Genomic DNA, 26,840 nt, shown 5'->3' on the forward strand with positions numbered 1-26,840 from the left:
AGTCATGGACCAGGTATACTAGGTATACTAGTCATTGACCAAGTACACTAGGTAAAGTACAAACACAGAACAGACCCCACCCCAAGGAGTTTATAATCTAAACACAAGACAAGATAACAGATGGATACAGACAGAAGGGGGAAAACAAGAAGTCACCATGGTAGGCAGTGCTCACGTATACCAACAGCCTAACCATTGTCAAGGTTTTTTGCACGCATCATGGCAAAGGGGAGTTTTGAGGAGGGATTTGAAGGTGGATAATCAGGTATCTTTGCAGATGTTTATGGGGAGCTCCTTATCTGTTACCCTTTCACATAAGTGAGCCTCTCAGCCCACCTGCCTAGGCCCTCAGGTCCAGTGCTGACCACCAATATATTCAAGCAGCATAGACAGACTCTCTCCCAGAATCCCACTCAAGCTATGAGCCTTCTGGGTTACAGTTTAACTCTCTCAGGAAGCATGAGGTAAGTATAGTACTTAACACAGAGAAACTGAGCCTAGAGTCTAACCCATTGTTACTCTTTACTTAGTCACACAAAAATGCACTGATCCATACAAAATTAATAAACCTTACAAGCATTGCCCTTCATGCTAGCCCATCCTTCCTTTGGGAATCCTTGAAGGACCATCAGTGTTCATGTAGGCAGGGTCCCCCCCATCTCCTTTGCCTCATCCAGCTCCTGCAGAAGCTTCCCACATCTCAATCTGGTGAAAATTGTCCAAAAAAAGTGCACAAATGGAGCAGTTTCTGCCTCTTATAAAATTCCAGTTCCTCAGTCAGGTGACTCCCTGGTCAGCCTCCACAGGTGACCAGAGAGTCCTACCACAAAGTCCTACCAAGTGATTTCATTGTAAGGTGATGTCTCCCCTGCCAGCCTTTTGTCTAGAAAGATTTCAGTGGAGGACAATCCAGATTTAACGACCCGCAATTTTCAATCCTGTACCACTACCCTGTTGGAATTTCAGTCCAACATGAAGGTAAAGAGGTAACAAAAAAGGTAAAGAACCCCACATCCAAAATGCAGTGTGACAGAGATGCATATAAAAGGCCCCCAATATCTCACAATTCATAAGTTGTACCAACAAATTCCCCAAATCTTCACAATCTGCACTGTGATTGGAATAACAGAGACTTTGGGATAACTCACAGGACTGGAGTACTGTCATGGATGGATATAAACTGTTCAGGAAGGACAGGCAGGGCAGAAAAGGTGGGGGAGTTGCATTGTATGTAAGAGAGCAGTATGACTGCTCAGAGCTCGGGTATGAAACTGCAGAAAAACCTGAGTGTCTCTGGATTAAGTTTAGAAGTGTGATTAACGAGGGTGATGTCATGGTGGGAGTCTGCTATCGACCACCGGACCAGGTGAATGAAGTGGACGAGGCTTTCTTCCGGCAACTAACATAAGTTATTAGATCGCAGGCCCTGGTTCTCATGGGAGACTTCAATCACCTGATATCTGCTGGGAGAGCAATACAGCAGTGCACAGACAATCCAGGAAGTTTTTGGGAAGTGTACAGGACAATTTCCTGGTGCAAGTCCTGGAGGAACCAACTAAGGGCAGAGCTCTTCTTGAAGCTGTCAGTCCGCTGACCAGGGAAAGGCTACTCCTCTGAGACTAGATGAACTTATGGACTGGCTACAACAGTGTGGTCGCTTGAGAGTGGGATCTTGACAAAAATATTTGAAGATAAAACTGAGATAAAAAATATTACTAGCACACATCAAGCTAATTTGCAAGGCTTAGCATCAGGACTAAAGGAAGACAAGAACAGAATCTTCTCACTATAAAACACAGTGATTATTATAAATATAACCTCAGAGCAACAGGAAATGACTATTAAAGCACTGCAGGATAAGGTTAATGATCTTGAGGGAAGATCAAGAAGAAACAATCTGAAAATTGTAGATCTCCCAGAGGGGTTGGAAAAAGGGAGGTGTGTGTAGTTTTTATGCACCATTCTCTTCAGTGCTGTCAGTCTGTCCCTCCTGATCAGAACTGAGATATTGAGATAGCCCACTGCTCACTTGCCCCAAAAGCCTCTCCAAAGCCAAAGCCTTGGCCATGATTGTAAGATTTTTAAAATACAATATTAAGAAACTCATTCTTCAAAAACCCAGTGAACTTAAAAACCTAACATGGCTAATAATTTTTGCAGATTTTTACATCAAGGACATGATGGACAGGAGGGATAAATTCTGTACATCAAAAGCCCTATCAAAAGGTTGGGTTTGGACTACTTTGTTTACTTCCCTGCTACTTTCAAAGTGAAAAAGGAAGGCAAGATGCTTAGTTTTATGACAGCAGAAGAAGCTGGAAGGTATCTGATCTCACAACAGTAAAAGCCCCCCACAGAAGACATAGACAGGATGCATTAAAACAACTCTACCAGATCAGTCACTGCAATGTTGGCAGTCAGTTCTCAGTCTAGCAACCAACCGTACAGGGCAAATCCACCATTTTGTCTCCTCCTTCCCCCTTAGTTTCATTTCTTTGAACTTCCCTGGTTTCACCTGCAGAGGGAGCTAGCTGAGGAAAAGGATCTCATCTTGACCCTCCATCCAGACTCAGGAAGCAGCCATGGGCTCCCACTGCTGATGTTAGCAGGTTGGTGTGTTACAGTCTAGACACACCTGCTTTGCCTGTATCTACCCTACCCCACCCACCTTCATGATTCCAGTTGACCAGGAGTATCCTGATGCCAGGCAACTCATTTCATCAGACCTGGGGCTTCTTACATCTGTGCATAGGCACCAACTCCATGGGTGCTCCGGGGCTCAAGCACCCACCAAAAAAATAGGGGGTGGTCAGCACCCACAGGGCTGAATTAATCTTTTGTGGGTCCTGGTGCCCAGACTATGGCCCCACTCCCTGTTCTGCCCTGAGGCCCCGCCTGCCACTCCACCCCAAGGCCCTGCCCCTGCTCAGCCTCTTCTGCCCAAGGCTCCACCCATGCTCCACCTTGAGGCTCCACCCTACTTGGCCTCTTCCCCCCAGGGCCTTGCTCACCAGTCACACATTGGGGCAGGAGTGGAGAGGAGCACCCACTGGCAGAACCAAAAGTCAGCACCTGTGCACCCATGCATCGGCAAGGTTCACCAGAGAAGTGTGATTTTTGTTTTCTATCTGGGGCACTCTCCCTCCCGGTATCTTTTCCAACCCCTCCACCACCTTTTTCTTTAATCTCCCACTCCTCTTCCGAATTGATTTTACTTTGTTTCATACCCACCTAATTTCCTAGATTTCCGGTTTATCTGGAAATATTCAGTCCTTTTGCCCTAAATGTGCACTTATAAGAGATACCAGATCTAAACAATGTAATGAAGAATCTTTTCAATTCCACAACTGTAAAGAAATCTGATCTCCTAAAATCCTATCCACGGATAATTATTCTGGTTATGAGTCACCAAAATTCCTGAGAATGTGTTAGTATGAGACTGTTAGTTGTTTTTGCAATAATAGTTCAGGTTCTTTTAGTTTTTGTTTTCGTTAAATTAGTTGAAAAAAATGTTATGCTGATTTACATTGCTGATCTAACTATGGGGCAATACACTCACCCTATAATCCAGCATGGACAAGGCTCTGGGAGGCTGGGAGGGGGGTGAAATTTAGGCAGAATTGTTCTGCTAGTGAACGCTTATTTGCAAATAATTCAGTTATATTGGAATAAGGTTATTTAAACAATTTGTACATCTTTCTCATATCATCATAGAATCATAGAATTATAGAATATCAGGGTTGGAAGGGACCTCAGGAGGTCATCTAGTCCAACCCCCTGCTCAAAGCAGGACCAATCCCCAACTATATCATCCCAGCCAAGGCTTTGTCAAGCCTGGCCTTAAAAACTTCTAAGGAAGGAGATTCCACCACTTAAACTTGGTCTTAAATTGAGATGCTAGCCATCCTCCTCCTTTTTTCTTGTGAATAGTGCAGAAACCATGGCCTCCCTTGCCATGAGACTATTTCCTCTTTATAAACTCTAGATATATCCCAGTTGGTTATTTTGGGGGAAGAGAGTGATGAGGCCATCCCCTTGCAAGTTTCCTAGACATTCGATGCTATTTCAGTTTGGGTAACAGTTACGTATATTTTAAGTAATCCTGGATCAATTTTGATCATTTCTGTTTCTCATGTTATACCTATCTTCTATCTTTCCTGGTTTGCCTTCCTCTGTTCCCTTTCGACTCCCCTTCATAACTCAGTGCAGTGAGGGGGTCCCCAATATACCTTTCCTAGATCTGGAACTAACAGTGGCCCAAGCAATGACACTATTCAGGTGACTGATAAAGAGATATTTGTCCTCAGCATTCCTTATGGCTAATATTATACATTTTGTTTCCTGGAACATCAAAGAGGTGAGTCAACAAATAAAAAGAAAAAGTATTATCACTCATCTAAAAATACTGAAAGCAGATGTTCTCTTCCTACAGGAAACTCATCTTAATGACTTGGAGGCATAGAAATTTAGGAAGGAGTGGATGGGGAAAGGTGTGTTTAACAATTTCTGCTCCTCCTCACCAAAAATGTAACAGTAGTGTTTCACAAGAGACTCAATTTCACAAATTCTAGATGTAAATAAAGATGAGGAAAATAGATTTTTGCTGGAGAAGGCTAAGATCTTTGAATTTATGTATACCCTAACTAAATGTATATAAACCCAACAAAGATGATCCAAATTTTTTTAACAAGTTTTTTCCAAATTAATATCCCACTATAATCAATCATCATAGCATGAAATTTAATGAGGTGTTGCTTTTTTAGATAAGTCAGGCCAAGCCCCATGTGCACAATCACATGCAAGAAACATTATTAGAGGTTATATGAAAGAATCAGGGTTGAAAGAATTTCTTCCTGATTTCTTACAAATCTGGTGGACTCAGTGCTTAATAATGAAATTGTCTGTCATGATCTCTGACCATGTGTAACACTGACACATCTCGGTTGTTGGCGGACAGGATCGAACCTGGGACTTCTGGAGCTAAATGCATGACCCTCTACTGCATGAGCTAAAAGCCACATGGCTCTCAGTTAAGGCTGTAGTAGCCTCATTAATCTCTAAGTAGTCTCAATGCCACTAGAGCTGGACAGAGCACCACACCCAGGAAGTGTGTGGGTTACACATGCACCAGTGATACTATAATCTCCCCCCGCCCCAAAACAAATTGGATCTGTAAGAGGTCAAGACTGAACTCCTCTCTGTTGAAAGATAAACATTTTCAGAACTATGCCACAGAAGAAATTCAGGTTTTCTTTGAAACAAATGACACACTACGGATATCCCAATTCACCCTATTGGATACACTAAAAGCCTTTGTTAGGTGCAGGGTCATTTCCTACTCAGTGGGTACGAAGAGGGCTAGCCAGTCTCGGCTCCTGGAATTAACCAAACAATTTAAAGCTATGGATTTAGAATGTGGACACTACCCCTCCCAAGAAAATCTTTAAAAAATTAATTAATCTTTGGCATGGTGTAAATAGACTGACTTCAGCAAAAGCAGAATTTGCCCTTTTTAGTCTCAGGCAACGGTACAGGGAGTCGAAGGAGAGAACGGGGAAAATTCTTACATAGATTAAAAGTGGGAGATCAAAGGTCCCAAAAAGCATCACCCAAATCAGAATAAGAGCAGTTTATTAGTGATCAAAAGGAGATCAATGATCAATTTTTGAAATTTTACCAAGCTATTTACAATAACGATTCACCACCTGACTCCAAAGAACTGAATAATTTTGTTAAAAGTCTTAACCTCACACAAATCTGAAAAAAGCAGGAGACCAAGCTGGCCTCTCCCTTCCAATCAGAGGAAATAACCAAGGTCATGGAGGAAATGAGTCCAGGAAGACCCCCTGCCTTAATGACCTACCAACAGAATTCTATCAAAGTTTAAAAGAAATTCTGGCCCCTGAACTGTTTTCATTTACGAAGATGCCTTAAAGAGAGGTAGGTTACCTCCTTCTCTGAGGGAAACCCTAATTTCTGTACTAAAACTGGGTAAGGATGCACAAAAGTGTAACAGCTATAGCCCCATCACTTTAATCAATACTTATATAAAAATACTCTCAAAAATATTGGCCAAAAAACTTGAAAAAGTAAAAAGAAATATGGTTCACCCCTACCAGGTGGCATTTATTTTGAAAAGGCATGGTTCAGATAACACCCATCAGCTGATTAATGTTATGGCATTCCATCAAAACTCTGGGAATTTCCATACAATGATTTCAATTGATGCAGCAAGAACTTTTGACAGAGTGAATTGCAGATATCTGTTTCTTACCCTGGATAAAATTTGCGTTGGGGAAATCCTTAATTTTGTGGATAAAGTTGTTATGTTCCAATCCTACCTCTTATATCCTAACAAACAATAGTTAACTTCGGTAAATTCTCTGGCTACAAGATAAATTGGGAAAAGTAGGAAACAATGAAGATCTCATTGAGTTTAGTTGGAAGTGGCTCTCCTGGACTCAGATTACTACCAGTTCCCTGAAGAACAATTACCAGCTATTGTGGCAGCCAAAAATACTTGGTGTAACGTCTACTCAATTTAAAAATCGCTCCCTTCTATATAGTGAGGCCTCTATCTAGAGTAATTTGAAACTCTATATAGTGGGCAACACATTCATCTGGCCAGACTGGATCAGGAAAGGGATTTTGACCATCAGTCAATTTATTGAAAATAACTTCCTCTCTTTTACAAATATTAAAAGAAAGGTTCAATCTAGAAAATAAGGAGTGGCAATATATCCAGCCTAAACATGCCATCTCCCATCTGTTTGGCACAATGCCTGCACTGGCTTGACCCACCTGAATTGCTTTCATTTCTGCATATATTACTCAGGTTGCCAAGACCTATGACAACAATATATGCAAACTTAGCCAGCAAATTTAAATTAAATACAGATTCCCTAAAAATGGGAACAGGAACTAGGCCAATTATTCTCTGCTAACCAATGGAAACAAATTTTAGCCAGTGCACCAAATTGTTCCTTGGACCTCCATTTAAGATTAACCCAACAGAATATCATATGGAGAATGCATTGGATCCATCCCCGAATCTTAGAACAGCTGCTAAATTAAATAAATGTTGGCACTGTGTTTCAGCAGGTGCTAACTTAATCTGGATGGTCTGAGAATGCTCTTATACCTGTATGTTTTGGAAAGAACAGAACTGCAGAGTTCATGTTTTCCAATCAAATACAATTGTGTTACAAACTAAACGTATTTTTAAACATAATGGATATTAATTGGAAGTTGAATACATCTGAACAACTTTGGCTTAGAAGAGCACTAATAATTGCTAAAAGACTAGTACTACAAAATTGGAAATCCAACAATTGAAGACTGGAGTTTAGGCATCATAAGCTTGGCCACCATGTAAAGAATTGTATACTGTAACAGAAAAAAAAACAAGAAAAATTCTCAGAAATATGGACTGTCTCCCTGGAAGTGTCTGAATGATCCTATTAAATGCATAGGTTCCCTCCCTCCCTTGCTGCCCCCTCCTCGCTACTTCCTTCCTTTCCTCCCTCATCTGTATCCCCACCTTTGAATTTTGCTTCTGTTCTTTATCTTATTTTAATAATATAACTCGTTGGATTTTTATAAACCAATTTTGTTTGTAAATTGTGTAATACAAATAATTGATTTATATTTTAACAATTCATATTATATCTAATTAAATGTTTCAAATATAGCTAAGTCTAGATAGTAAAAGGTTAATATGTTATGAGAAGTTTATGTATCATGACAAATTTATGTTTAGTTCGTTTTTCTGTTTATATGTTTTAAAAATATAATAAACATTTATAGAAAAAATAGTTTTGTACCTTCTTTTAGCTTCCTCCTGCACTTGAAACAGCCGCAACTTTCTATCCCGCATCTCTCTTTCAAAACCCATTTCTTCCATGAGTCCCTCTTTCTATGGGCTCCATGCCCTCTTACGCCTATTGCTCTGTGTTTCTTTGTCTGAGCTAATTGTAAATTCTGGTGCAGGGCCTGTGCCTTAGACTGTGGCTTATAAAGCAACATGTTCCTTTATAATCAGATATTCAGTGGTTGCTGTTAAAATGTCAAAATTTGTAAGAGATACCATATGGTTACCACAATTATTTTCTATTCTAAGCAGAGGCTGAAACTGTAAAATGTCAGATCCCACCACGTAAAATCTGTTGGCAAATTCTGACTTTAATGGTGTCCATTGTAAATAATTCATAGTAAAATCAGTTTGGTTTTCCTAAAACATTATGTAACATTCCAGTAAAGTACCGTTAAATTTTTAATGAATGCTTATTTCTCTTCATTTTCTCATGTATTTTGGAGAGGATTATCTTGATTTATGCTTGAACTCCATGCTCATTAAAACTGTTTTCTATTGTGCACAAAAAATCTATGGACATGTTAGGATATGGGTGTAGCTATATCCCATCTGGTAAATCACTTTGATCAGGCAAACCTTCACTGGCTTGATCTCGATCTGATTCTGTATCTTGATGTTCTACAGAGCCCCTTCCAATGTCAGCACCGTCATCCACATCCAGTACCTTCCTGAAGATGCCAAAGGAGAGAATGTTCAATTTCAGTGGAAACAGGAGTATGTACATGCTGGTGAAGTGTATGAAGCCTGTTGGGCATTGGACAACATTCTGATCATAAATGCTGCTCACAAACAAATTGTCTTAGAAGATAATCTTGATCCTGTGGACACTGGCAACTGGCTTTTCTTCCCTGGGGCCACGGTTAAGGTTTGCTTAATTTTGTTTTGTACTTTAAAAAAAAATGAATGCACGTAGTAATAGAAAAATCACTTTCAGCCAAATTCTGATGGAAGAAGTATATTTTGAGCTACCACCACCAAATATTGCAGAATTTGGCTCTTTTTTTCTTTAATCCTCTTTGAAGTAGCATTTGACCTCTTGCCCATCACATCTGACTCAAACTGTTCTGCAATTTACCAAAATTAAACAGGGGTTTGTAACAGTTGTCATGTCAAAGATCATGTAGCAGAAAACGTATAACTATTTCCTTTTAGCAAAACAGTACAGAACTGTTGAAATGAATACAAGTCTCTCCACTAAGTGTTTTCCAGTCATTGTATTTGTCAGCCGAAGTGCAGTATTGCTGCCAATTATAATTGCTCCATCACCTACCCATGCAATTCCCTTCAGTTTTATATCATTATGACAGAAATGACAATGGTGAAGCTGAATGTGACATTATCTCTCACAGAATCATTGTAAACAATATTTCTTGAAGTCAGTGAACTTGTAACAAAAATACTCAAATTTACACAAATGTATAGTCCCCCCCGCACTCCCCAATTTTCCTAAATGTGACTTAGGTGAGCATAATGTATCCATTGCAGTATACATACAGATGTAGTGGGTACAAGCCACTCCATAGACATATGACCTGAAGAATAGATGTCTATACCTTGTGTTCTAAAAATACTAACTTGTGCCACTGGAATTAAATGAGAATCTCCATTAGCTGTCAAGTTTTATTCTCTTTGAGGCAACCTCCTAGAGGGTGACATAATTACAGGATTTCAGCCGGTCTGATGCCATCCAGGAAAGGACACTGATACAAAAATCCTGAAATATCTCATCATATTTATGGAAATATTTGGGGTGTACACAAGAGTGCTATCTACTGAATCATCATCAATACTTCCTGTAGCACCAAATAGCTCCTCAGAAATCTTCCATTCCATCATGAGCCTGCTTAGTGTATGAGATCTGGCCAGATCAGAGCACCTGATAGAAAGGCTGCAGGCTGTTTGGTAGGTACATGAGCATGCTCTCTGTTGGCCTGATTCTACAACCCCTCCATGCACAGAACTCCCATTGACTTCAATGAGATGTCTTTGTGTGGAAAGCTGATAGAATCTTCCCCCACATGCTGCAAAATATACGAAAGCTTGAATAGCAAATGACTTGGCTGTTAGCATCTTATTGCTCATTCACAAAAAAGCAGTGGTGTCGTCAAAGTTCACTAATGATATTGGTAGTGTTTTGGCAAGTGCACAGGAAACAGATGTGGAATTCAGGGCAGTGAGGTAGTGTTTATGGCTTCATTCTTTCCCCCCATAATAAGACTTGTATGGCCTCTGATAAGCCTTTGTAGAAATAAATGCTGTTTCTACTATACGTTGCAATCTACTCATAGTACATTATAAAGTGCAATCATCTTTTTTGCTTCAGTAAAGTAATTTACATTAAATTGAAAAATTCTGCATATGGGATTTTGGAATGTAATCCTGTCCTGCTTGTTTAGTGTATTTAGTCAAGTCATTTCCTATAGTGGTTTTTATCTTTATTGTGCTCTCAATCTCTTCAGTGATGTTTAAGAATACATAACCCCAGTTCACCAGTTAAGAAGATGTTGAAGTCAAGGAAGGACTGATGTGAATCAGATACTGCTCCTATCAGCTGACGGGAACTAGTGTTTTTAAAGTCCAGTAGCCAGATTGTAATACCCTCATGGATGTTGAATAGTACCTCACTCCATAAGGAGTCTCACTGAAGACAACTGCTCAAGAGTATGGGTATCAGAGTCAGGCAACAAGATTTCTATTTAAGAATACAATTAATTTTTTTATCAGGAACTAAAGATTCCTTTTCACATATCAATTTAAGCAGTTCATAGAATCACAGAATATCAGGGTTGGAAGGGACCTGAGGAGGTCATCTAGTCCAACCCCCTGCTCAAAAGCAGGACCCATCCCTAATTAAATCATCCCAGCCAGGGCTTTGTCAAGCCTGACCTTAAAAACTTCTAAGGAAGGAGATTCCACCACCTCCCTAGGCAACGCATTCCAGTGTTTCACCACGCTCCTAGTGAAAAAAGTTTTTCCTAATATCCAACCTAAACCTCCCCCACTGCAACTTGAGACCATTACTCCTTGTCCTGTCCTCTTCCACCACTGAGAATAGTCTAGAACCATCCTCTCTGGAACTACCTCTCAGGTAGTTGAAAGCAGCTATCAAATCCCCCCTCATTCTTCTCTTCCGCAGACTAAATAATCCCAGTTCCCTCAGCCTCTCCTCATAAGTCATGTGTTCCAGACCCCTAATCATTTTTGTTGCCCTTCACTGGACTCTCTCCAATTTATCCACATCCTTCTTGTAGTGTGGGGCCCAAAACTGGACACAGTACTCCAGATGAGGCCTCGCCAATGTCGAATAGAGGGGGACGATCACGTCCCTCGATCTGCTCGCTATGCCTCTACTTATACATCCCAAAATGCCATTGGCCTTCTTGGCAACAAGGGCACACTGCTGACTCATATCCAGCTTCTCGTCCACTGTCACCCCTAGGTCCTTTTCCGCAGAACTGCTGCCTAGCCATTCGGTCCCTAGTCTGTAGCTGTGCATTGGGTTCTTCCGTCCTAAGTGCAGGACCCTGCACTTATCCTTATTGAACCTCATCAGATTTCTTTTGGCCCAATCCTCTAATTTGTCTAGGGCCCTCTGTATCCTATCCCTGCCCTCCAGCGTATCTACCACTCCTCCCAGTTTAGTATCATCCGCAAATTTGCTGAGAGTGCAATCCACACCATCCTCCAGATCATTTATGAAGATATTGAACAAAACCGGCCCCAGGACCGACCCCTGGGGCACTCCACTTGACACCGGCTGCCAACTAGACATGGAGCCATTGATCACTACCCGTTGAGCCCGACAATCTAGCCAACTTTCTACCCACCTTATAGTGCATTCATCCAGCCCATACTTCTTTAACTTGCTGACAAGAATACTGTGGGAGACCGTGTCAAAAGCTTTGCTAAAGTCAAGATACAATACATCCACTGCTTTCCCTTCATCCACAGAACCAGTAATCTCATCATAGAAGGCGATTAGATTAGTCAGGCATGACCTTCCCTTGGTGAATCCATGCTGACTGTTCCTGATCACTTTCCTCTCATGTAAGTGCTTCAGGATTGACTGCTCCATGATTTTTCCGGGGACTGAAGTGAGGCTCACTGGTCTGTAGTTCCCAGGATCCTCCTTTTTCCCTTTTTTAAAGATTGGCACTACATTAGCCTTTTTCCAGTCATCCGGGACTTCCCCCGTTCGCCACGAGTTTTCAAAGATAATGGCCAATGGCTCTGCAATCACAGCCGCCCGTTCCTTTAGCACTCTCGGATGGAACTCGTCCGGCCCCATGGACTTGTGCACGTCCAGCTTTTCTAAATAGTCCCTAACCACCTCTTTCTCCACAGAGGGCTGGCCATCTATTCGCCATGTTGTGATGCTCAGCGCAGCAGTCTGTAAAGTTGTAAAGTTTCTGTTTAAAGGAATTGAACATGGAAAAGATGTGGCCCATAGGTGTAGAATTTTAGAAACGGAAAAAAGAGCAAAAAACAAAAAACAATTGGATGCACACTATCAGTAATTTTTGTTGCAAAAACTCATCACTTACTATACCCGAAAGACACATAACCAGCACATACATATTTAGCAAGCAAAGCTATATGTTGGTTTTTTAAAAATTACACTTGTGTAGCACCAGCACACAACTAGGGTTAAACTTCATGCAAAAACTGGGTAATTTAGCAAATGAAAAGTTATATACCATAGAATCATAGGGCTGGAATCTAGTCCAGCACCCTGCATTCATGGCAGGACTAAGTATTATCTAGACCATCCCTGACAGGTGTTTGTCTAACCTGCTCTTAAAAAGCTCCAATAATGGAGATTCCACAACCTCCCTGGGCAATTTAGTCCAGTGCTTATCCACCCTGACAGGAAGTCTTTCCTAATGTCTAACCTAAACCACCCTCACTGCAATTTAAGCCCATTGCTTCTTGTCCTATCCTCAGAAGTTAAAGAGAACATTTTTTCTCCACCCTCCTTGTAATAATCTTTTATGTACTTCAAAACTATTATCACATCCCCTCTCAGTTTTCTCTTCTCCAAACTAAACAAATCCAATTTTTCAATAACCTTTAATCATTTTTGTTGCTTCTCTGAACTTTCTCCAATTTGTCCACATCTTTCCTGAAATGAGTGCCCAGAACTGGACCCAATACTCCAGTTGAGGCCTAATCAGTATGGAGTACAGCGGAAGAATTACTTCTCGTGTCTTGCTTACAACACCCCTGCTATTACATCCCAGAATGATGTTTGCTTTTTTGCGATAGTGTAACACTATTTACACATATTTAGCTTGTGATCCACTATGACCCTCCCAGATCCCTTTCTGCAGTACTCCTTCCTAGGCAGTCATTTCCAATTTTGTATGTGTGCAACTGATAATTCCTTCCTAACTGGAGTACTTTGCATCTGTCCTTATTGAATTTCATCCTGTTTACTTCAGACCATTTCTCCAGTTTGTCCAGATCACTTTGAATTTTAATCCTATCCTCCAAAGCATTTGCAACTCCTCCCAGCTTGGTCTGCAAATTTTATAAATGTACTCTCTGTGCCATGATCTAAATCATTGATGACGATATTGAACAGAATGTACCCAGAATTGATCCCTGTGGGACCCCACTCGATATGCCCTTCCAGCTTGACTCTCAACCACTGATAACTGCTCTCTGGGAAAGGTTTGCCAACCAGTTATGTACCCACTTTACAGTAGCTCCATCTAGGTTGTATTTCCCTAGTTTAAGAGGAGGTCATGAGAGATGTATCAAAAGCATTAGCATTACTAAAGTCACGATATATCATGTCTACTGCTTCTTCCCTAACCACAAGGCTTGCTGCCCTGTAAAACAAAGCTATTAGGTTGGTTTGACACAATTTGTTCTTGACATATCCATGCTGACTGTTATTTGTCACCTTATTATCTTCTGCAAGGGATTCTGCAAATTGATTGCCTAATTATTTGCTCCATTATCTTTCCGGGTACTGAAGTTAAGCTGACTGGTGTGTAATTCCCTGGGTTGCCCTTATTTCACTTTTTATAGACTGACACTATATTTACCCTTTTCCAGTCATCTGGAATCTCTCCTGTCTTCTATGAATTTTCACAGATAATTGCTAATAGCTCAGATATCTCCTTAGTCAGCTCCTTGAGCATTCTAGGGTGTATTTCATATCTCCTTAGTCAGCTCCTTGAGCATTCTAGGGTGTATTTCATCAGGCTCTGGTGACCTGAAGACATCTAACTTGTCTAAGTAATTTTTAACTTGTTCTTTCCGTATTTTAGCCTCTGATCCTACTTCATTTTCACTGAGATTCACTGTTAGTCGTCCCATCACTACTAACATTTTGTTGAAAACTAAAACAAAAAGATCGCCTAGCACTTCTGCCATTTCCACATTTTCTGTTATTGTTTTTCACATAATGCTTCTTGTCAAAAATCCCTTTCAAAACCAACATTGCATCTGCCAGAAAAGAGAGTGGATTGGTTCACTAACTTTCCATTTTTCTAAGTGTGTACTCTGTTTTAGGTGATAAGTTAAATGAGTGTGTCAATCTAATCACCAAGCAACGTTTGTTCCCATGCGATTAGAGGCTTGAAAGTCTGGTGGTGTAGTGACTAGTGAAGCATGGTAGGGAGACCAGGGCCCTTCCTCTCCACCAGATCCCAGTCCAGAGCCCTGTGGGAAGTAACACTGGCAGGTTCCTCCCCGCAGAAAGCCTAGATCTGCCACCCTGGGTACTTCCTACCTGTATGCCCCTTCTGTTTGTAGCATGGCTCCTGTAGTCCCATCAGTCAATAGCTTCACAAACAAACTCCCAAATGAGCAGTGCGCTGCAACACCTGCTGCTTTTTAAAGTGGGTGATGGTGGGGGAAGGTGCTGCAGGGGGCCTTACCTGCAATGTGGTCCCCTCTCAGGCTCCACCTTCTGTCTGACCTCCTTGGAGAAGGATTCTTCTCTTCTGCAGTCTTCCCACAACCCATTGTCTAGGATTTGGAGTACTTTTAACCCACTCCTCCAACTGCAGTGTGCTCAGCAGGCTTGTAGGAGCAGGGCTACCTGGCCCCAGTGTGGGGTTTATATACCCCATCACACCCCCTCTCCCTCAGACCCTGAGCTATGGTGTCATAGAGCTGCTCTGGGTCTTCTTGGGCCCGTGAAAAGAAATCCACATTTTTATATTCCACACCTGCACACTGGGACACCTGGAAGTTATACAGCTGCAGCAAGAGGTACCATTGCATGATGCATGGGTTGATTGTTCATGAAGTTCAGTCATAGGATTGGTGCATGGTCAGTTATTAGACAGAAGAGCTGTCCCCATAAGTAATATCACAGGACATTGGAATTTCACTGCCAGGGCTGCCTCCTGAATGCCCGAGTATGCAACCTCCTACAGGAACAACTTTCTACTGAGGAAAAGGATGGGATGTTCTTCTCCTCTGAGTTCTGAGCCTGACATTGGATGCATTGGTTTGTAAGACAAACAGCTTTGTGAAGTCTAGATGGAATAGCACCAGTTCCTGGCTCAACTGGCTTTTCAGTATTCTGAATGCCTCATCGCAGTTTATCATCCAGTAGATCCTTTTGGGTGTAGAGTCTTTTATCAGATGTTAAGGGAGCAGCAAGGGTGATGAAGTTCAGGATGAATCGCCAATAGTACCCTGCTAATCCCAGGAACCAATGAACTTGCTTCTCAGTGGAAAGGGTGGAGCAGTCCACTAGGGCTTGGACTTTGTCCACTAGAGGGCATAACTATCACCCTCCAACTGCATACCCCAGGTAGATGAATTCCCAGATGGCCAGTCGGCACTTGGCTGGGTTGGCTGTCAATCCTGCCTCTTTAAGAGATTGCAGTACTGCTGTCTGTGCTCATCCTGGAGGTGTCGCTGCCATTCTGCTCTGGACTGAATAAGAGACCTTAAGACCTAACTGTAATCGTGCTATTGCTTTCACTGCTCCACTATTGCCATACAAAGAAGAAGACATAATACTGCTGTAAAGTGCCTTATGGTTAGCCCACCCTTCACTGTAGATGGCAATATCTTTGATATCGGGAGCTGCACATGATCCAGGCAGCTGCAACATTCTATCCATCAACCGCTGAAAGGTGGCCACAGCCCCATGGAGCCCAAAGAGCATCATCTTAAATTGATATAATCCAAATGGAGTGAAGAAGGCAGTCTTCTCGTTAGCCTCAGGCATCAAGGGGATCTGCCAATACCCCTTCATTAAGTTGAGGGTGGATATACACTTGTTGTCCCAATGCAGTATCAGCAAATTTCATCACCGTACTGCATTCATTACTTTTCAACACTCTCTTTTAGATGGCTATCTGCAGTTCACAAAATCAGTCTTAATCAGTCCCAAAAATCAGGTCTTTGCAGCACTCCAGTATTTTCCATTTCAAATCATTAAGACCCTTGTCTGATATCCAAACTGCTGTGGCCATACAAATATCTCTGCCTGCCATTTTTATGCCCTCCCTCCACTTCCTGTCAATTAGCATTTTGTGTGGTTTGACATTAAAATCTTCCTTGAAGTCCACTACAGTCCATCAATGGCTTTCCCCCATCAAATTAACTGACACTTCCGAACATCAGTCAGATTTCCTGGACATTATTATTTGTCAGAAACACTTTATTGCACAACTAATTCAGTCTATGTTGTGCATATAGAAAATGTAGGATGAGTGTTCTATTCCTCTCCAAAACTACTTGAAAAATTACACCATAAGGCTGACTAATTTCATAGGACAAAGGGAAAGAAACCCAAAGAGAAATGAGGGCATTTCACATATTCGTTCTCTCTCACATACACTTCCAACCTACAACACATCCTAAACAAAGCAGCTGCAATATGGCATGTTTTTCAAATAGATGAGCAGTTGCAAATCTACACGTTTGCATATCAATCTGACAAGTGCTTCACCATGTACTTGCTCCTTACAGCAGGCGACATTGGGAGAACAGAAAATCATCCATATTTCTTTCTGATAGAAAAGGAGAGATAAAGACAGGTATCCAGCCACTTAAAATCGCTCAGGTGCCAAAGTTGGGGACTCTATCAAACTCAGACACACTGTCCGGATCAAATAGGCTAATACTGTAACAGATGTACTGCATACAATGGATTGTTTTAAAAATCTTTCTCAGTGTATTATCCACTTGACGATAGTGTGAGCACCCTGTTGTGGGATACTCTCCCGGTGTGCATGTCCCCTATTTTGTTAATTATGAAGCTTTGAACATACATTGCATGCTTTTCAAAATAGTTCTGCCATGTGTACAATGAAGATTGACTTCATTCACTCCAATCTAAATTTTTTTAAAATGTGCCAGTTCAAGGGGATCAAAGTTCGCCCTCAGAAAAATACCCTGGAAGTACATCTGTAAATCAGAATATCTTCCTTAATTGAGCAGGCATCTGCCGTGTATGACAAAGATATGCCAGCTGCTGTGCCACTTGTGGCGGTTTCATCAACTGACTGGCTAAACTCACGTCCTAGCCCCCCACCCATAGTGCTTTAGTGATTTGCACAATCCTAGATCTGGGATTTTTTCCACATCTTTTTCCTGAATGTGCATTGCTGGGTGTCAGCAAGCGGAGAAGTCATGCACGCAAACTCACAAGACACTGGCAAAAAGACTGGCTAAACTACTCCACAATAGCAAGTCCAGATCAGAATTCCAAATCTTCATTGAACCCCCAGTGAAGCAGTGTGAGTGACACAGTTTTGTCACAATGTGTTCTTTTTCACCACCAACATCCTGGCATTGACCTTTTTAATATATTTTTACCATTGTGAACTGATTGTGCTCTATTTATTTATTTCAAATGAACAACATTGTATATTTCCTTTGTAGTTTTTAAAAATGATATCAAACAGTAGGTTGAGGAATCAAGTCTCTGGTCTGTATTAACTGTGTTTGCTTGCAAGAAAAGAGTGAAAGGGACAATGCTGACTGAATCTACCTTTGTGCCTCCTGTATTCTCAACCCCCAGGAGAAATCAGAGCAGCCCCAGGACTGCTCTAACTAAGGACTTGTCTACACACAAATTAAGCCCTGGATGGGTGGCCAGGGGAGTCAGTGGGGGGAGGGGAAGCAGAGCCTAATGCCCCACGGCCAGGGGACAGGGCCCACGGACAGAGCCTGAAGCCGTGCGGCCACAGCCTGGGCCTCGCTGCTTCACAGCCAGAGCCTTGTGCTGGAGACCAAAGCCCTGAGGCCAGAGACTACCACCTCAGGGATGAAGTCCAAAGCCTGAGCCCCACCACCCCTGGAAAGGTGGGGAACTCACTGGCTGCCTGCTTCTCCAGCGTTGTGCCCCAAGAGGGGGGCAGGGCCCAACCCCTGCTGGTGGCCCCAGCAACCATCACCAATGTGGTGCATCCAGGAGCAACAGGGAGGGGAAGGGGTTCTACTTTGACCCCTTCCCAGTCAGAGCCCAGGAGTCTGTGGCTGCAGGAAAACCCCCTGGTGGCCACATGCTGCCATGGTGGTCGCATTTGAGAAACACTGAGTTAGTCACTATAAACAACAAAGGATCTGGCCTTCCCAGTTCACTGTGTGATACAGCATAATATAAGCAATGTGAAGTAACACTGGTGAAATGTAAAAGAGATCAAACCACTGGGATTGATTCTCCTTTCACATCATTGAATGCTGTCTTCCATAAAGTTACTTCTGGTTTTTACCTGGGTAAGCAAGATCAGAATCAGGCTCACTACTGTAGAATAACACATTTGGAATACTAAAACATCAGTGGTTCTAACACATCTGCACACATACCGTTCAAATAACCATTCAAACCATTGCTGAAAATAGTTTTAATCCCAAGTTTGCAATGTATTAGTTGTACAGTCAATTTATACATGCATCATAAAATACTCCACATAAAGAATTAATGTTGCTTGATTCATAAAAGGCGAATTGTTTCTAGTGCTACCATTTGAATGACAATCTATAACAAGAAATGATGAGCAAAATCACACTTTATAAACTGCTTCTCATCACATTACAGAGCAAGTTTCAACCTATTGTTTTCATAGAATCATAGAATATCAGGGTTGGAAGGGACCCCAGAAGGTCATCTAGTCCAACCCCCTGCTCGAAGCAGGACCAATTCCCAGTTAAATCATCCCAGCCAGGGCTTTGTCAAGCCTGACCTTAAAAACCTCTAAGGAAGGAGATTCTACCACCTCCCTAGGTAACGCATTCCAGTGTTTCACCACCCTCTTAGTGAAAAAGTTTTTCCTAATGTCCAATCTAAACCTCCCCCACTGCAACTTGAGACCATTACTCCTCGTTCTGTCATCTGCTACCATTGAGAACAGTCTAGAGCCATCCTCTTTGGAACCCCCTTTTCAGGTAGTTGAAAGCAGCTATCAAATCCCCCCTCATTCTTCTCTTCTGCAGGCTAAACAATCCCAGCTCCCTCAGCCTCTCCTCATAAGTCATGTGTTCCAGACCCCTAATAATTTTTGTTGCCCTTCGCTGGACTCTCTCCAATTTATCCACATCCTTCTTGTAGTGTGGGGCCCAAAACTGGACACAGTACTCCAGATGAGGCCTCACCAATGCAAGGGGAAGGTTTTGCAAGGGGAAGGTGCACTGTAACCCTGCTTGCACCTGGTCTGCTTTCTTAGCCAAGTTTTCAGTTTTGTAACTTGCTGTAAATTATCTAAAAATCTAACATGTGGAAAATGTTAGAAACTCTATTTACCTAATGGGGAAATGTGTCCAATTCTATTATCATATTTCCTTTAGACATAGGAAGGACTTCAACCCAGAAGTCCTCATAGTCAAAATCATAGAACTGCTTAGTTCCGAATGATGGCAATTATACCTTTAAATATGTTAGCAGGGCAAGAAATTGTATGTGAATTAGAATTGTATTAACATCAGTTCAATCCACCTACCTGCTATCACATTTAAAATCTTGAAGTTCCAAATACCAACATAACTCACTCCCAGCAAGACACAATGTCTAATTTATGACTCTGCCAATAATGCAGCTTTAATTAATTTTCTTCATTCTATTTCTCTTTCCTCTGCTTCTAACATCTCATCTATTTGCACTGCCTAGATTTTAATTAAAAAAAACCCTCTCCTCTCTAAGGAGCAATCTGAAGTGGCAAAAAATAATCACTTAAAATATTACAGTCATTAAAAAATTGGCTGTGGTCAAAGTAATGCATTTTCAATTGGCCTACAAACAATATTTTAGTTTCCTTTTAAAGTGCATTTTGTATTTGAATTGTGTGCCACCAGCCAGCGTGGTTATTTGTAATGTTCTTCCAGCTGGGTGGGCCGAGTGACAACTCCTTAATGGAGGAAATTGATGACTCTGCTTATGGAAAGGTGAGGCATACTGGGCAGATTTCTTTCCATCTGCCACCAGCCCTTTGCAAGCTGGCATTGCCCAAATGCCCAGTATATTCAATCCACGGTAAGCAATGTTGCCAAAAAATTAATTGTGAGGCTTCAGCTGTTGGAAAGACTCGTCAGGGCCATTAGGCCCCAGAGAGATACTGCAAAGAGGTGCATCAGTGCTCATCTTTAATAGAAACCTAATTAAATGATGGTAAAGGTGACTGAGAATACTTTAAAAGCACAGAGGTGAAGCCACTAACATTTACATCTGAGTATGGGGATCAACCTCAAGAAGATGTTATCCACAAGTGAGGCCAAAAATCTGTTACACTGGGGAATGTAGCACTGATGTTTCTTTTTGATGCTTTCTGAATGGCAAAATTGTATCACTTAGTTACACTGTGTTCTGCCTTTCAAGCAAAAGAAATCCATACAATCAGGGAAACAGGATAATATTTGTTGATTCACAATTTTTGACATAAACAAATAGGAAAGAAGCCTGATTTTTATGAACCCCCCCAATTTTTAACCCAAATTTGTGTCTCTCTGTTCCCTTGCCAGTCTTGTCATGCATATTCCCACAGTTTTACTGGTATCTTATTTTATGAAAGTTTCATATGTCCCTGCAGACCTATGTAAACCAGAGTGTTACTGTGCCAAACTTATAAAACTGAAATCAAATATTTTTATTTTGAGAGGCAGCATGGTCCAGTAACTTGGCCACTGGACTCAAAGTTAGAAGATCTGGGTTCTGTCCTCTGATCTGCTGTGTGACTTCTTTGTACTTGTTTCCCCTCTCACCCCTTGTCTATTTAGACCAGGGGTCTCAAACATGCTCATGCGCCCGTGGAGTTATTTCCTGCAGCCCACCATAGGCACCGACTCCGCCCGTAGCCAAGTTCCCCTCTTCCCTCCACACTCCCAGCGGACTGCGTCCCCGCTCCTCTGCCTACCTCCCAGCGCTTCCCGCCACCAAACAGCTATTTGGCGGCACTTAGGACTTTCCAGGAGGGAGGGGGGAGGAGCAGGGACACCACGTGCTCAGGGGAGGAGGCGGAGAAGAGGCAGGGCAGGGACAGGGATTTGGGGAAGGGGTTGGAATAGGGGTGGGGGGGTGGAGTTGGGGCAGGGACTTTGGGGAAGGGTTTGGAATGGGGGCGGGGAAGAGGTAGGAAGAGATAGGGTAGGAGTGGGGCCATATGTTTCAGACCCCTGTGATAGACTGTTAGTTAGGGGCACCGGGCACCATCCCCCATCACACAGGGATCTCTCTGTTAGGGGTGCTGGGCACCCAGAGGTCCCCCCCATCACCCAGAGGTCTCTCTGTTAGGGGCTCTGGGCACCCCTAGGTACCCCCCATTGCCCAGGGGTCTCTTCTGGGACACTGGACAGTGTCTGTGATGAAGTGGAAATTTTCTGTAACACTTTTATAATTCCTAGGTGAGCCTCAGTTTCCCTCTCAACTTTGCACTGTGACCGGGAGGTGGAAAGTGTTACGCAGTGCAGGAGAGAGTCAGCGCCTATGGTGGGCCGCAGGAAAAGGCCCACAGGATGCGTGTTTGAGACCCCTGGTGTAGATCATCAACAGTGTTACTGACCACATAAGGAATAGTTACAGGTGTTTATATTTTATTAAAACACCTCTTCACATTACAGTTTTTAAAAAGTTAATACATTGACTTTTAATAGCATACTATATTACTCTTCATTTTTTTCGTTTTTGACTATACTTTTGTATTGTTTTATGAAAAGTTTTCAGTGATGCGGCCCTCAGGCCAATGTACTAGTCCTCATGTGGCCCTCATAATGATTTGAGTTTGAGATCCCTGATTTAGACTGTAAACTCTTCAGGGCAGGAACTGTCTCTTACTATGTATTTTTACAGTGCCTAGCACAGTGGGGCCCAGATTTCAGCTAAGGCCTCTAGATATTTCTATAATACAAATCATTAATAATGAGTACATTTTTCAAAAGTGCTTAAGTGATTTAGGAGCCTACATTACTTTTGAAAATTTTACCCAATACCTCTTTATGCAAATATGTATTGTCATATAGTGTAGCACTAGGGTTAGGAAGGACACAGTGATAGCAAAAATCTGGGAATATTTCTTAAGTTAGGTTCTGAGCCTTGATCCAATCCATAAACAAAACAAAAACAATTATGAGAATAACCACATGTGTTTTTAGTCATTTGCCTCTGAAATCCAACAGATTAGAACAGTCCTAATTGAAACTTTTCTAACCTTCAGAAGATTAGTAGGTTTTCCTAGAGACATCTTCCTAAATTAGGTGAAAGACTGATATAATATCTAAAAGATGATATAATATCTAAAAACTGTAACTTATAGAGTAATGCAGGATTGATCAAACACAGACTCTTCTCAAAAGCTGGATTCTGAAACCATTCTGTGCTCTTTCCCATAGTCACTATCTTCAAATGATTATCTAATGTCCTCATATTGTGCTGTGGAAGATTTTTTTATTCCTGGATTTGAAACACCCATGGATAATTCAAGTTATAAGCTTTTAGAGGGATGCCTAGTCTATTGATAATATGCCAAAAAGTGGACCAGTGTTTGCTAGACAAACTGATAGTTGTATCCACTCCAAAAATGTGTTGTTCATTTAGATTTTAGCCATTGCATATTGCATTGCCATGTGATACAACATAACACAACTTAACATAATACCACAGCTGCAATTTAAAGGACTGATTTAATGGAGCAATTTATGTACAAAAAAAAATTCTCAGATAAAACCTAGGTTAAACTGGAGTCAATATTGAATACATGCCAGTAACTTTAGCACTAAAGCATTACAGGGATGTTCTAATTACCCTAAAAATCATGCATAAGAAACTCAGGAAATTCAGAGTTAAGGTTAAACTGAAAAGGAATCCATACATGTTGAGGTATGAGAATGCACAGCTAAGACACCCAAGCAACCTTAATTTTGCCTTAATGGCATGCAATAGCCATACAGTTGCAGTTAGTATGAAATGGGTATTTTTAGTACCAGATTCGATTAAATTGATTTTTAAACATACATTCGATTTTTTTCATTTTTCATTTTCTTGTGGCTGCCATCTTCCCTGAGGACAGCATGGCTTCACTCTTACTGGCAACCACGGGAGGCAGAGGCCATTCTGAAATCCACCATGTCATAAATATAAAGGGAAGGGTAACCACCTTTCTGAAAACAGTGCTATAAAATTAAGGGTTAAGAAGCTAAGGTAACCTTGCTGGCACCTGACCCAAAATGACCAATGAGGGGACAAGACACTTTCAAATCTGGAGGGGGCGGGACAAAGCAGTCTGTCTGTCTGTGTGATGCTTTCCCGGGAACAGATCAGGAATGCAGCCTTACAACGCCTGTTTAATTAGTAAGTAATCTAGCTAGAAATGCGTTAAATTTCCTTTTGTTTAATGGCTGGTAAAATAAGCTGTGCTGGAGGGAATGTATATTCCGGATTTTGTGTCTTTTTGTAACTTAAGGTTTTGCCTAGAGGGATTCTCTATGTTTTGAATCTGATTACCCTGTAAGGTATTTACCATCCTGATTTTACAGAGGTGATTCTTTTACCTTTTCTTTAATTAAAATTTTTCTTTTAAGAACCTGATTGATTTTTCATTGTTCTTAAGATCCAAGGGTTTGAGTCTGTGTTCACCTGTACAAATTGGTGAGGTTGTTATCAAGCCTTCCCCAGGAAAGGGGGTGTAGGGCTTGGGGGGATATTTTGGGGGAAGATGTCTCCAAGTGGGTTCTTTCCCTGTTCTTTGTTTAAAACGCTTGGTGGTGGCAGCATACTGTTCAAGGAAAAGGCAAATTTGTACATTGGGGAAGTTTTTAACCTAAGCTGGTAAGAATAAGCTTAGGGGATCTTTCATGCAGGTCCCCACATCTGTACCCCAGAGTTCAGAGTGGGGAAGGAACCTTGACACACCATTTTGCTAATGGCAGCCCTGTAGCCTCACTCTCATTGAGAACAATAGGAGGTGGCCGCTATATTAAAAGAGGTGATGGAATTTTCTGTAGAAGAACATTAAATTGTCAGCCTCTGCTGAAGAAAAATTTTCAGTTGTGAAGAATAACAAAAAATGACCATTAATCCTAAAACAAAGTTTTCAGAAGTAGCTTGAACATAACTTCAGTGAGTTTTAACTATATGGGAAGTTTGAACTATATGGGAATAATTATTCTATTATTAAGACAATTTAGAAGAAAACTATGGAATGACACAGGTTTTTAATTTCTTAAAGGATCCATTTTCTAAATTAATTTTAACTCATAAACTAAGCCATATACTTGTAAATTTTCAGAAAAATTGATTTTGTACTCAGAGGGAATGCTGTAATTTGGAGGGTGATATGGTGTATGCTTCATATGTGATTGAATCCCTGCTTTAAATGCAAAACTCAATGCAGCTTTAACTATGGAACTGCAATTGATGCTTCAATAACAACAGAGGGAAATACATTCATGTACTGATGTCATATGGTCTCTTGAATTACAAATATTATTTAGCAATTTAATCTAATGTTGCATACACATTCAAAAAAGTATAAATCAAGATATAACTGAGAACGTTGACTCTTAAATTGATCATTTGATAAAAGATGTCCAGTATCTTAAATGCAAGGCCAAATTAACTTCTGTAAAAAGATAACAGAAAAAGAAAAACTTTAAATGTAAATCAGAAATGAAGCACAAACTGAGGATGGTTATATAAGGAAAACAAATCTCACAGATAACATGGCAGGTCAGAGTAAGGCTCTTGAAGGCTGAGATCAAGACCAAAAATCTGTAAATCAATGGAGTTCCCATCTTTCTCTGAACAGAATGCTGAGCTGATTTTCAAAAGTGCTGATAAGCACCCACTGCTCCCGTTGTGACTAATAAGAACTATGGGTGTTTAGTGCCTTTAAAAATCAGGCCACTTACGTTTAGGTATCCCAGTATGGATTTCTAGGTACCCAACTTTAGACACTCAGGCAGGGATTTTAATGGCATAGGGGTACCTGGCTCCTTTAGACTCTGTTAAAAATCCAAGCCTCCGTTTTGAACATCTTTGCCACTCCCTTTCATGGGCTTTGCCTTTATTGGTAACTCACATAACAATAAACCCATAAACCTCAGTTTAAACTTTCTCTCCAGTGTAGCTGTGGCACAGGTAAAAAAGTTGACTACAGCCAAAGTTAACCTGAACAAAGGTCAATTTAACCTAATTAACACAAAATAAGTATGGAATACACACACATACACAACCCAAAACACAGACACAACAGAGCTTTATCTGAAAGTAAAAATATAGTTTTATAGACCTAATTAGATAAGTTATAGCTTTGTGTCCTGTTGAATTTTGCAAAGCTTCTGCACACAGCTGCAGTACATCACAATAAAAATGATTTTTTTTTTTACTCTGTAGTCAAAATGACTATTTACTTATCCAGTCTACTTTAATGGAAACTCTGTCACACTTACCATAATATATATTACTGTAGACTGCAGAAGGACATACTACCCATTAAATGTTAATGTGGTTACATCTGTTTGAGGTAGATTTTAATTGCTGCCTTTCATCAAGTAAGTAATTACAAACGGTATAGTCAGCTATCAAATGAATGCTTGGTTGTAACTTGCCAACTGAAAACTATACTAGATCTATAAATGATGCTCCAGTGTCTATATGCAACTATGGTAGATAATTCTCTCCACTTTAAGTTCTGTCTGTTTAATAAAAGATAAAACAAGACCGAAACTTGAAAAGTTGGATCCTGCAGCCTAAGGATTAATTTTCATTCTGTATATTCATTTTCACTATTTCTGAGCATAAAAAAAGAATTTTGTGGCAGATTGAATGACAGATAAATGGCTAGCTTCCTCCCCATTCTGCAAATGGATATACTGAAAATCAAGTAACAAAATAAACAAATTAATTTTACTCTTAAGTCTCAAGTGAGCGATATATGCAAACATAAAAGGTACTAAAATAGATGAGCAAAATACATTTCATATGTAGTTAATAACAATGTAGTACAAGGGATGCTTTTCAGAGAGGTATAAAATAGAAAACTGTGTTCAGATAATAGTTGCTATCAATACATACTTTGTGTCACAACCCAGTGGAAAAAAAAATTGTTCTTTCAGTTGTAGGTATATTGGGTTGTCTCATATTTAATGTGTCATGGTATTTTCTTGACTGGTTCAAGCTTTATTGTATATTTGTGGTAGAATTCTTGTTATTTCTAGAGTAAACATAGCTCCTGGCTTATCAGCATTTCTAAATCTCATAATTGCTTTGACCTCTATTTGGGGCTAAATATATTCACAGAAGTTTACTTATTTCAGCTGCTGAAATTCTCTTTATATCTTTATACCATGTTTCATTCTCTAAGTGAAGTTTAGTAGTTCTTATTTTGCACTGAATCTGACTGTCATTCCAACATAAATATAGCAACAATCTGCATGCCCTTAGACCAAAAAGTCAATGGGCTAAATTCAGACATGGTTACTTCTCTAGTAATGAAAGCTGCAGGTACTCCACACCTCTGAATATTGGGTCTCCTATTTACAAGCCTAAATAGGAACTAAACTG

At 40.9% G+C, this 26,840-nt stretch overlaps 1 protein-coding gene across 2 annotated transcripts in view; it reads left to right on the top strand.

Annotated features, from left to right (window-relative positions):
• The window catches only part of RELN (reelin), a 468,214-nt gene that overhangs the window by 259,609 nt on the left and 181,765 nt on the right, over positions 1–26,840 (top strand). For both annotated transcript variants that reach the window (XM_048836399.2, XM_048836401.2), the window contains exon 10: positions 8,498–8,738. In XM_048836399.2, the coding sequence (XP_048692356.2) occupies positions 8,498–8,738 (241 nt within the window). The remainder of the gene's footprint in view (positions 1–8,497; positions 8,739–26,840) is intronic.

The sequence above is a fragment of the Caretta caretta genome, chromosome 1 (assembly GCF_965140235.1).
Source record: "Caretta caretta isolate rCarCar2 chromosome 1, rCarCar1.hap1, whole genome shotgun sequence".
Taxonomy (NCBI): domain Eukaryota; kingdom Metazoa; phylum Chordata; order Testudines; family Cheloniidae; genus Caretta; species Caretta caretta.